The sequence below is a fragment of the Humulus lupulus genome, chromosome 8, assembly GCF_963169125.1.
Source record: "Humulus lupulus chromosome 8, drHumLupu1.1, whole genome shotgun sequence".
Lineage (NCBI taxonomy): Eukaryota > Viridiplantae > Streptophyta > Magnoliopsida > Rosales > Cannabaceae > Humulus > Humulus lupulus.
The window spans coordinates 179,062,089-179,074,776 of record NC_084800.1 but is presented as its reverse complement, the minus strand read 5'-3'; the positions used below and the strand labels follow the sequence as shown (position 1 = coordinate 179,074,776).

The 12,688-nt window shown below is 39.7% G+C and overlaps 1 protein-coding gene across 1 annotated transcript; it reads left to right on the top strand.

Annotated features, from left to right (window-relative positions):
* Nucleotides 1-2,927: 2,927 nt before the first annotated feature.
* LOC133796296 (uncharacterized) lies at nt 2,928-4,413 on the top strand. Its single transcript, XM_062233766.1, has 2 exons — nt 2,928-3,295; nt 3,474-4,413. The coding sequence occupies exons 1-2, from the start codon at nt 2,928-2,930 to the stop codon at nt 4,411-4,413; spliced, it is 1,308 nt and encodes a 435-aa protein (XP_062089750.1).
* The last annotated feature ends 8,275 nt before the right edge of the window (nt 4,414-12,688 follow it).

The window sequence follows — 12,688 nt, the reverse complement described above, 5'->3', positions numbered from 1 at the left end:
TCGTATTAACTCGATTATTTAATTTTGTCTTATAAACCATATTAACATTTTATGATAATGTCACATTGAATGTATTAGAAAATTTAGTGCATGTCCAAATATTACATGATAAATTTAAATTTCTTACATATTAAATTATAAAATGTATAATAAAAATATATTAAAAGAAAAAATATGAACAAATGAATACTCTAATATTATTTTATTAACTATCTAACCGTAAAGAATTTAAAGTAACATTTTAGACTGTGATGAAATCCAAAATAAAATTTAATATTAAGGTTGATAATTTATCAGTAAGTTAACAATTGATATGATAAAAAAAATCGACATCTTATCAAACACAATTGCTCACATGAACAACCATAAAAAAATAAGTAAATTTATTTTGTAATTTTAATTTTCTATGGTAATATATCTTTAATTACATATATTGTACTAAATATAAAAATAATTATAAAAATATTTTAAATAATTACAAAGATATACAATACATCAAGTTTATATTTAATTTTAATAATAAATATAACCACCATTAATAAATCTATTTAAGAAGGTTTTCCCACAGTTCCCTCTCTTCCATGGCGAAGAAGAAGAAATCGGTTAGGAAGCCTGTGACTCGATCGGTTGCTCAGGGCTTGCCTTCAATCCAAGATGAGAATGATCAGGATGGACTCGTTCTTGAAGATGTGTATATGAATGGTGAAGATTTGACTCAGGGCGTGACCCTAAATGATGCAGCGATGGGAGTGACGGACGGTGGAGAAATCCAGACTGATGCGTAAAAGGCTTCTGAAATGGCTACTCCATCTAGCTGGGCGGACAAAGTGGAGGCAGGAGACTTTCAGGCATCGGCTCAAACTCATTGGCAACAATTTACAATGGGTAAACTTTCATTTTGTGACCAGAAACTTGAATATGTTGAACCATTGATTAAAGATGGTAAGAGGATTGCTCTGGTTGATATTGATGAAGTGAAAATCCAATCAGCTAATTGGAGTTTTGCTGTCATTTGTATGGTTCTTGGTGCTAATCCTCCAATGGCCATGTTTAAAGGGTTTATCAAAAGGGTTTGGGGTCATCTAGGGATTGCCCAAATAGCCAGGATGACAATGGGACTGATTATGGTCAAGTTTAATGATGATGCTACTTGAGACCATGTGTTGGAAATGGTATCCTTCATTTCGATAGAAAACTAGTGATCATTCGCCCATGGACAACTGATTTAAGTGCCTTTTGCATGATTCGCTCAGTGCCTCTTTGGATTAGATTACATGATTTAGGCCTTCGGTATTGGGGAAGAAAATTCCTTAGTGCCCTTGTTAGTATGATAGGCAAACCGATAATGGTAGACAAATTTACTCGAGCGAGATCTAGAGTTCAATTTGCTAGGATCCTGGTGGAGGTGGAAATCACAGATAATCCTCCTCGAATTATACATTATCTGAATGAACAAGGTCAGCTAACAGAACAAGGGGTGAACTATGAATGGTTGCCTGTTAAATGTCAAACATGCTCAGGTTATGGTCATTCTATGGCTGACTGCCGCAGGGAGATGAAAACTCAGTGGGTTAAGAAGGACAATCTTCCTAAAACTTCTCCTGAGGATGGGCGGGACAAGGATGAACAATCTTTGGGTGCTATACCTGATTTGCCTAAGGATTTGGCTGAAGTTCCTAATGTTGCTGAGGGCCATAATGCTAGAGATAAGTGGCAATCTCCTAAGAAAATGGTTCCTTTGTATAAACAAGGGCCAACGAAGAGTAACAATAAGAGAGTAAGTAAATCTGTGGAAGAATCTGACAAATCCTTTTGAGGTGCTCCAGGAGCAGATAGAGGGGGAGAAAGGAGGAATAGGTAATGTTAGCTCTTCTGATGGATAATTGTAATATCTTGAGCTAGAATATAAGGGGGTTGAATGGTCCGAAAAAACAAGCTGTTGTGTTAGATATTTGTAGTAAGAATAAAGTGGGGGTTGGAGCTCTCTTGGAAACTAAAATGAGGGGTGTTAACCGAGATTTTCGGCAACTCTATTAATAAGTGATATTTACTGATAATAGTGATGAAAGAAGAAAATCAACACGGGATTTTTACGTGGTTGGGGCGTTAACTAGCCTTAGTCCACGAGTCTATGTTATTAGAGCTTGAAGAAGCTTTTACAATGGAGTTCTTTCTTTATATTTTGACAGAGTTCCTCCATTTTTTCTGAAAGGAGACCCCCTTTACAGTGCTCTGTAGCTTATATTTATAAGCGGAGGGGAATATCGGGTCAGGACCGGATCCGATCCGGGTCCATCATAGAAATGGAGATAAGGGGCCTTTCTAGTGGAGGCCCAATACAAAAAGGTACAAAGTACGTAAATCCAAAACCAGTTAAGGCCCAACAGGTTGACCTTTAGAGCTATATCTCGCCCGAAAAAACGGCGCTTTTGGCCTGGCCACTTCGAGTCACGAGACAGATTCAGGAGACAAGACTAGTCAGAGTACTTGGCTGCGCAGTCCTGACACATTGGCGTGCAATATTGAGATGACCTTTTCTGCAGGTGAAAAGTGGGGGACAACGCCCACGTGGAGCGAGGCGGCGTCAGGGTCCTGGACGCCTGGCCCTTCAACCAGGGGTGAGACGATCCGGGTCCATTTACCTTTGTCCCGCTTCGTTTACCATCGGCCCGGACCGCGCCAGTGGTTCGGGATAGGGATCCGTAGGACGCAGCGATTGGAATACTCTACACGCCTCCCGGACTATCCTCGTTGAGGATGGACCCGGAGGGACATCCTGGACACCTCCAATGGGCCCAGCCTTGAGTCCATGGTTCATACCCTTCCCCTTGGGAATTCTCCATAGCAAGAGACCTTGGGCCGGGCCCGCGTGCTGAGCTGGCCCCCTGACAGTGGGCCAAGACGAAGGCCCCGAGCCCATGCAGGAAATGGGGATAACAAGGGGGAATAAAGTCAGGGAGTTGATGACTAATAAATTTATGAACTGGGATTTTTATTCCAGTCCTGTTACTGAAGGTAGAATATTGATCATATGGAGGAAGATATTTGTCAAGGTTATTGTTCTAGAGGAGACAAATCATTATGTTCACCATTATATTAAAATGGCTGGTCAAAAACATCCTTTTAGTGCTACATTTGTGTATGGGCTCAATACTATGGAGGAACGGAAGATCTTATGGCAAAGATTACCAAAGCTTTCTCTTCTAGCCTCTTCTTGGGTTATATTAGGAGATTTTAATGCAATTTTCACAGCAAAGGATAGAAATGGAGGTAAGCCTGTGTCTAAAGTGGAACTGTTAGATTCTTCTTAGTGGCTTGCTGGGAATCAAATGGACTCGCTTAAAAGCACTGGCTCTTTCTTCACTTGGACTAATAATCAAGATGGGTCTGCTCGCATATATTCTAAGATAGACCATGTTTTTTATAATGAGGAGTGGCTGGATTTTTTTTCCTAATACAATAGCTATGTTCAGTTGGGAAACAGTTTCAGATCACTGCTCTTGTACAGTTTCTATTCTGGCTGTGGAGAATTTGGGTGTTAAGTTGTTTCGTTTTTATAATTTCTGGACTGAACATAAAGATTTTAAAGAGGTGGCATTAGATAGTTGGAGGAAGTCGATTAAGGGGACTGGTTTGAAGACTATCTATTTGAAGACAATGCGGCTGAAACATAAGTTGAAGAGATTTAATAGGGATCATATTGGAGACATAGGAGTGCAATTTCAGAAGGCTAAAGATCAATATCAAGCTGCGCTTTTCCATGCTCAGCAACATCCCCAAGACTTTACTCTTCAAGATAAAGCTAAGGCTGCTGCTGATGCATTCATAATTCAGGAGCATATGTATCACAGCTTCTTGGCTCAAAGAAGCAAGCTTACTTGGTTAAGGAAGGGTGACATGAATATTGCCTATTTTCATGCTTGTTTGAAAAATCGCAAGGAGGAGAATAGAATAGCTACTTACATAACTGAACAAGGTAGGGTGGTGGATAATTTTTCTGATGTGGTTTCTCATTTTCTGAATCACTTCAGAAGTTTTATGGGTAGCCCTAGCTCAGCTACTAAGAAGATAAATAGACAGTGTGTAGAGATGGGATCCAAGCTCTCAATAGACCAGCAACTTCAATTGTTGAAGCCTTTCTCTCATAAGGAAATACGAGATGCTATATTTAGTATTCCCAATATCAAATCCCCGAGTCCAGATGGGTTTGGTTCTGCATTTTTCAAGGTGTTGTGGCAGGAAATTGGCAGTGAAGTTTGTAGAGCAGTAGGACAATTTTTTGAGACAGGCAGTATTCCTGAGGAGCTTCTTAATACTACTCTGTCCTTGGTTCCTAAAATTGACAATCCCTCTCGGGCTGTGGACTATAGGCCTATTGCTTGTTGTTCTACCATTTATATATGTATTTCATAGCTATTATGCTCTAGATTGGCCAGGGTCCTTCTTGATTTAGTTCAATTAAATCAGGGAGCATTTGTTCAAGGTAGATCAATAGCTCATAATTTCTTGATTTTCCAAGATCTTATCAAGAATTATGGGAGATCTTCTATCTCGCATAGGTGTGCAATTAAAATTTACATAAGCAAAGCTTATGACACAGTTGATTGGTGGTTTATTGAGGACTCCTAAAGGCTTTGTGTTTCCCTGCTAGATTTATAGGCTGGATTATGACTTGCTTAAAAAACACATCATATTTCTTTCTTATGAATGGAAGGGTTCAATGCAGTTTTAAGGGTGAGAAGGGGCTTCGTCAAGGGGATCCAATGTCACCACTTTTGTTTGTTTTAATCATGGAATATCTCACTCGGAGTCTCCAACTGGTAGCTCAAGATTCTGTTTTCAGGTTTCACCCAATGTGTAAGAGTCTTAAACTTCTTAGTTTATGTTTTGCAAATGATCTGATTTTATTTTGTAAATGATTTAGGTTAAAAAGCATGATTAAATTGAATTTAAGACTCGTTTAACGAAAATTAAGTAAAAGGTGTTGGTCATTCATTAAAATTTATAAAATTGTTACATTGGGATCCCGAAATTCCGTTTTAAAATACATTTACAATCCAAAGATATGGTACAGTTGACCTAAGCGGCAAAAGCAAACATTTACCATGTGTTCCTTTAAACAACCCCAGCCGTGGCGGCCAGGTTGGCCAAACATGTACACACTGCTCCATGCCCTCCAACTCATGGTTGTTCGACCCATTTTCCTTGCTCTTACCTGCACCATAGAGCACCCGCGAGCCGAGACCCAGCAAGAGAACTTCAAGCACATCATACAATAATAATACACCTCAGCAAGACATACTTCATCAGAATAACAGACAGCTACTAGTTCCTATTGGAATGCACAACAATACAACAGTAGAACAACTCAATAACACAATGGCATAACAGCATAATAGTACATCAATACAATAACACAACAGTACAATAACTTAGAAGTATAATAACACAGCAGCGGCCTTCATCGATCGGGGTGCGCTATAAGGGACCAAGTTCACGGTCCTAGCCGAACAGGTGTGTACAGCACCCTTGAGGGTCTTGCCCTGGCAGCCTGCATTCAACATGCTTAACTCCAATCTCGGCCCCTTGCCACTCCCGGCTCTTGCCGATCATTCATAATCACATGTATGACATAACAAACATAAACAATACATACAACGCTATATGTCACATAGCTCTATGGGTACATACAGTTCTCTTACCTGATGTCTCAAGTTGACAACCCAAAGCAATCCCGAGCACGACTCCCAATCCTAAACTTGAGCGGTAAGACCTAGTCACAACGTATCAATAAATATCCATCATGATCTTGATAAATCTATATTTTAGAGTTATTAATTGAGCTTTTGAACTTAAAAATTGAAGTGAAATAGAGTGTTTGTGTTATTATTGTGTGGTTTTAGTCATTTTGTCTTTTGATTTTGTTTGTGTATTATGTTTTAATTAATGATAAATCTTGTGGAAAATAATGGGATTATATTCTAAAAATGTGGTATCTATTTTGAAGGCACAAAGAAAGGGTGCTTGGAAAGCTTAGTGAAACATGTGCAAGGAAATCATCTTGGAGCTGAAATTCTGGCATTTTGTTGTAGCATCAGTCAACTTTGCTGCAGCAAAGTGTGTACAGCCAGCAACATAAATTTTGCACACTTGGCAAGTGATTAAATGAGGGGGAGAGTCTTGAATAGTGTGAGGATGAGGTGGAAAGGAGCTGAAAATTTATGAAAAGAAGAGTGGTCCCCACGTGTAGAAGAAAAAGAAATGGTTTATACCCAATTTTGGAGTCCTAGAGAGTTAATTTTTATGTTCTTCAACGTTGGAGCAGCCACCATTTTGGAGAGAGAGCTGCCATTGTAGAGAGAAAAACACCCAGAAAAATGAAGAAAAAGAAAAAGAAAAAATAATTTATTTGAGTGTTAGTTTTAGGTTTGGTATTTTCCTCTAATAATTTTATTTAGAGATTTGGCAAAAATCAAGAGGAAGAAGAAGAGGATTTTGGGGGAAAAGCTTGGAGTCTTGTGACAAACTCCATATGGGTTTTTCTTTTTATCTTTCTCTAATTTAGAATTTTGTATTTTTGCACATCTATTTATGAGTTAATTTCTATTTTGCTAGTATTATTTTCTTGACTTGAAATTGTGATTTGGTACTTTGTTGCATGAATGTTTTGGTGGATGAATTTTGTTCATTCAAGTGTTTATATTGCCTAATGCTTACTTTTGTTTGATCACCAATTGTGGGTTGATGAATTAATATTAATTCTGGAAAGGTTAATGTTAATGGACACAAACTTGAATGATGCAAGTTCTTAATTTCTTAGATTTGGATTTGTGATTGTATATGGATATATTATCACCTTGCATGACTTAGAGGAATTGTACTTATATTGGTGTTCTTGAAATTAATTGGGCATAGGAATATGTTAATTAATTAAAGAAATAAACCATAAACACTTTGGAAAAAGGATTATGAAATTTAAATTCCTAGTCAACTTTGCACAGTTGCTATAGCATTCCTCTGCAACATTGTTACCATAATTGCATTTTTTAGGACAATTTAATAATTCTAGCTTGTTTCTTCTCTTAGTTTTTGTTTGTTAATTTTATTTGTTTTTCATTAATTTAGTTTTATCTTATTGTTTTACTTTTATTTGAAACCAATTTGTGAGTAATTAATTTTGTGAATTAATTTCCAATTTTCAATCCCTGTGGAAACGATACTTGACTTATCACTTTATTACTTGTTTGACGACTGTGTATACTTGCACACACTATTAATCTTGCAACAGATCTAAATTAATTAAAAGCCTTTCGAATAACATACTAGCCTCCGGGACCTCGAATTCGACTAAACCGGATAGTAGAATCCTTCCCGAGCCTTAACATTTGAGTTCCCGAGCTTAAAACTCCAATTTGGTCAATTTCCCTAATTTGAGCTGCAGCATGCCCCTTAGGGTCGGGCGTGCCTACAGTTCAGAGAGCAGAGTTCTCTCCATTGATGGACGCGGGCTGCGGCATGCCCCCCCTAGGCAAACTAGAGGCTTCTCAGCCTCCTCAAACATGCGGGCTGCGACACCTGAAGAACAGGGTCGCGGCTCAAGCCTCTGAAACCCAGAAATTCACCATTTCTCTGCGTTTTTCCCCGAGCCCAAACCATTAAATCACACCCAATTCAACCCTTATACTCAAAATTCAGCCTTCAGTTCATATCCCAACAACATAACTAATAAAACCTCCCCCAAGTTCTTAGCTCATAACCCATCCAAACTCAACAATCAAACCAAAGTTTACACCTAATAAAAGCTTAAGAGATTACAGCAAAACTTCACAAATTCAACATTAGAATTCTTGCCTCACTTGATAATTCTGACCTTAGACTAGATTTCCAACACCCTTAGCTAGTTTTCCCCAAGTTCCCAACTTCAATTCTCAGCCAAAACCTCAAGAATTCACCAAGCTTCCAAGCCTAATGAGAGGGGAAAAGAGAGCTGAGAGAGAGAAGAGATAGGCAGTGAGGTGTGTGTTTTTTATTTCTGGTTCCTTCTACAGAACCCCCAAGGCTTAAGTTGAGTCTATCCATAGTACAAAAGACTAAAATACCCCCAAGTCTATCATAAATCCTTTGGTGCCACCAAGGGTAATCTCGTCATTTTCCACATCCCGCTAATTCCTCGAGTGTTCCTATAAATACCCATTTAATCCCGGCATACCCAAATAATTACTAAATAATTACCTGTTACCTGGTAAACCCCAGGCACATGCCAAGTTCTCAAAATACCCCTAGGCTCACCCCGAGCTAGGTATCTAACCACGTTGTGACTATTCTGCAAATCTGCTCCCTAGGATCGTCTCAGACCACACATCTCAAATATATCCCCATAACACTAGGGTCTCACTCATAACACATGCATAATTACATTTATGCCCTCAACGAGCCAAAATTACAAACACGCCCCTATTCACAAAAATGGGCCCACATGCATATTTAATACACACAAACATGCATGTCTAACATTACCACATAATTCATTTATAACACATCATCACACATAAAATCCACTACTCGCTCAATAATCCATATTAGGCCCTTCAGGCACTGTAGTCAAGGCACTCAGCCTTAATATAAAATTTGGGACGTTACACGGCCAGTCTTCAGGAACCCTTAAACCTTGGCAGCTCTGATACCAAGTTGTAACGTCCTCTTAATCCAAGATCATTACATTGTGTATTTTAAATTGTGTTTGACTTGCTAATCAAGTCATTTGGTTATAAACGTGTAACTAAGGTTAACGTCAAGGGTTAAGGTTAAAAAATTTGGTCAAGGAATTGTTGAGTTTTTATTTAAAAAGTTTCATACATACATGGTGTAATGCCCCGAATTCTCAGATGTGTTTAACGGCGTGAATAGTAGGCCGGGAGGGCCATACTTGCTTAATTATGTTATTAATTGATAAAATGCATGTATATGTTGATTATATTATAATATGATGTGAAATGCATGCATGTGAGTCCATATTTTTAATTACAGGGGTGTGATGGTAACTTGGCCCGTTGAGGGTAAATTGTTTGTTTGGATGCATGTCGGTGATATATTGTTAAGGCCACATTATAATGTGGATTTGTTCGAGCTATTCGGCATGAGACGATCTCTAAGTATTAAAGTAGCGGTTTAGTCATAACGGGATTAAGTTCGAGGCTCGGGGTGAGTCTCGGGATGTTTTAATGATTAGAGCGTTGCCGGGAGTAAAAAGGGTAACGGGACATGAATTATTGGTGTTTGGGAATTTTGAGAATAGCGGGAATTGGGAAGCGTTAATTATGATTAACGGTATAGGTTCGAAAGTACCAACTTTGCCCTTGGGAAGGCTTTATAAACTTTTAAAGACCTAGGGGTATTTTAGTCATTTGGGTTTGGATTTATATGGCTTTGGATGGCTGTAGAAACAGAACAGAAAAACAGAGCAAGAATTACCCTTCCCGTACATCCATTTCTCTCTTTCTTCCTTTGAAGTTTTTGGTCTCAATTTGAAGATACAAGCTAGGAAATCAAAGCTTGGGAGTTGTAGACTCGGTTCATCCATTGAAAAGGACTTTAATTCCATTTGAGGTAAGAATTCATCCATGAAAAACAAGCCATACTCTGTTTTACTTTATAGTTTTCAGCTTATAGTTTTGGTGTGGATAGTTGGAATCAATGGGAGTTTTTGTGTAAGATTGATTGGGTTTTGATGAGGGTATGATGTAGATGAAGTTTAGGGGTTGAATTAGGTGTTTTGGTAAGGTTTTGGATTGGTTTGGAGGGTTTGGTTTCAAGAGAAATCGCAAAGAAGATGAACCAGAAAGTTTCTGCTCTGTAATTGGCGCAGCAGCGCCACTTAGGGCGTAGCAGCGCTATTCAGGGCTCAGAGCTGGGCTCTCTGACTTGGAAATAGGGCTGCAGCGCCACTCATAGGGCTGCAGCGCCATTTGATGGGGCTGCATCGCTAGTCCATTTTTCAGCAAACCTATTTTAGGGCTCGGAATGATCCTTAAGGTTCGGGGTTTGGTTCCTTTGCCCTGTTTGAGTATATTAAGAATCCCGAGAGTAGGGGATTGATCCCAGTTGTAACGCCCTACTCCTTAGAGCCGTTACTAAGTGATTTTTAAGACAAAACAGTGTGCAAGGAACTCGCTAACCGAGGTTTTGAGACAAAAGTGTGACTAATTAAAATTTAAGGCTGTAATCTTAGAAAATGCGTCGTTTCATTTAAAACTGCTAGTATTAAACATTTGGGATCCCAAAATAAGGTTTGAAAACTATTTACATCTTGAAATAAGTTTACAGTTGATAAATTCTAAAATCATAGATTATTACAGCCATTTTCAAATAAACCCCCAACCAAAGCAGTCGGGCAGGCCAAACATGTACGCGTCGCTTCACGCTCTCCGTACTCATGGTTGGTTGACTCAGTCATTGCCCTTACCTGCAACACAGAGCACCCGTGAGTCGAAGCCCAGCAAGAAAACTCATGCAGAACATAACATATGCAATCTATACAGTTAATCATAACAGATAATCCACATATAAACAAGTCAACCATTAGACTAAACAAATACGGCCACGCCGCCCCCGAAGCCTTACCGAAGCCTGGGGTCTCGGTCTTCACCGTAGGGATACCACCCGTATCCCCTGGGTCCTACCCTGACCATAGCATCCCATGTGCTAGGTATTACTTCCGGCTCCGCTGCCGTTCTCGGCCTTGCCGCCCTCGGCCATAGCCGTTCATTTTACTATAATCACATATAGCATATCAAACAACATTCAAACAATTATCAATACATTTAAGTCTACACCCTAACATGTAATGCAATATAGGGCCATGCCCAGCAATCATCTCATCATGCAACATGCAATATAGGGCCGTGCCCCGCAATCACACTATGGGCCCATGCCCTATCCTACGGGTGTTATAGTTTTCTTACCTGACAATTCGTTAGTTAAAATCACCTGACTCCTTGAGCACGATCCCACTCGAGCCTTAGCGCACACCTAGGCACAAACATAGGTCAAAGTCAACACCGAACCCCAAGTCCGAATACCTAGCCTCGGGACCAATCCCGAGCCCCCGGGAAGTCCTAAATCCCCAAAACAAAGTGGCGGAATCGAGCCCCGAACCCTAGGTCAAAATCCCTCATCAAAACCCAAAAATTCACCTCTGTGAACAGTGCAGTGCTACAGCGCTCTAAAGAGGGCGCTGTAGCGCTACAAGCAGAATGCACCCCCCAGAAACAGGGACTAGCGCTACAGCGCCCACTGACTAGCGCTGTAGTGCTAGTTGCAGCCCAGAAAACCCAAAATCGCATTTATGCGATTTCTTTCACCCAATCTCAAACCAAACTTCCCCAAATATTTACCAAACTCAAAATCAAGCTTATGAACACTCTCCATTCATCCCAAGCATCCCAAATCCTCAAATCCCAAGATCATTTATCCCAAATCTCAAAATCTACCATGAATAACCCTAAACCAGAAATTCATGCAAACCACAAAGATAGAGTCTTAGAAATCATACCATTGCTGCAAATTTCGACCTTGATTCAACCCTAGGCCTCCTTAGCTTGCTCTCCCTCAAAGCTTGCCCAGAAATCCCCTAAGATTCCCATCAATCCAGCTTAGATACACAGCCCAAACCAGCCAAAACCCAAAACTGAAAACTCTAAAACTTACCTCAAACATTGATGTGCTCTTGCCAAATCTTCAAGTCTAACCCAAGATCCTTGATGCTTAGCCTATCCCTGCTCTCCACTAAGCTTTGCCCCAAGAAATTTGAAGAGAAAAGGTGCTAGAACCCCAAACCGATCCCTTCAAAACCCATCTGTTTTTCTCTCTTTCTTTCTTTCTTTATTCTTTCTTTTCTTTTCTTTCAGCATTCCCACTCTCTATAAAGCCTTATAAAAACCCATCTCCAAAAGCCAAATGACCAAAACGCCCTCCCTATAAATTCTAAATCCTTTTGTTCAAGTAGGGACATTTTAGTCATTCACCCAATTCCCGCTAATCCTCAAGTGTCTCTAATATTTTCCCGTTGCTTTCCAACACCTGATAAATCACCAAATAAATATTCCCCATCATTAAAATTAATCTCAATCTATTCTCTGAATTCCCACTTATACCCCCAGGCTCGCCCCGAGCCGGGTATAAATTCCCGTCATGACTTTCCGCTAGCCTGCTCACTGGGATCGTCTCGAGTCACAAATCACTGAAACACCCACATACCACCGTGGTCTCAACAATCATCAGATATCAATGCAGTTATGCCCAACATGGCCAAAATTACAATTATGCCCTTCTCACACTATCCGGGCCTACATGCATACTAATATACATAGTCATGCATCTCAGATAAACAAATAGTCATAAAACATGCTTTAAATCATAACCATGCATTTAAGTCATTAAAATCACACATAATTCCCATCATGCCCTCCTGGCACGCTAATCAAGGCCCTTAAGCCTTAATAGCTAATTTGGGTCGTTACAACTATCCCCTCCTCATAAAAATTTCGTCCTCGAAATTTATCCAAACACATCAGTCAGTAAACCCGCAACTCTGACCATAATTTCCAAGGTCTACCGCCTTTACTTTACTTTTCAACAACACTCTTACAAGAGTAACAATCTTGCCCCCACAAGATCTCGTCTAAAAGCC

Excerpts from the sequence above, each read along its gene's own strand:
- LOC133796296 (XM_062233766.1), top strand. The coding sequence starts at position 2,928 with ATGGGGATAACAAGGGGGAATAAAGTCAGGGAGTTGATGACTAATAAA. Across the intron at positions 3,296-3,473 it reads CCTGTGTCTAAAGTGGAACT|TTGGGAAACAGTTTCAGATC; the intron begins GTTAGATTCTTC and ends AGCTATGTTCAG.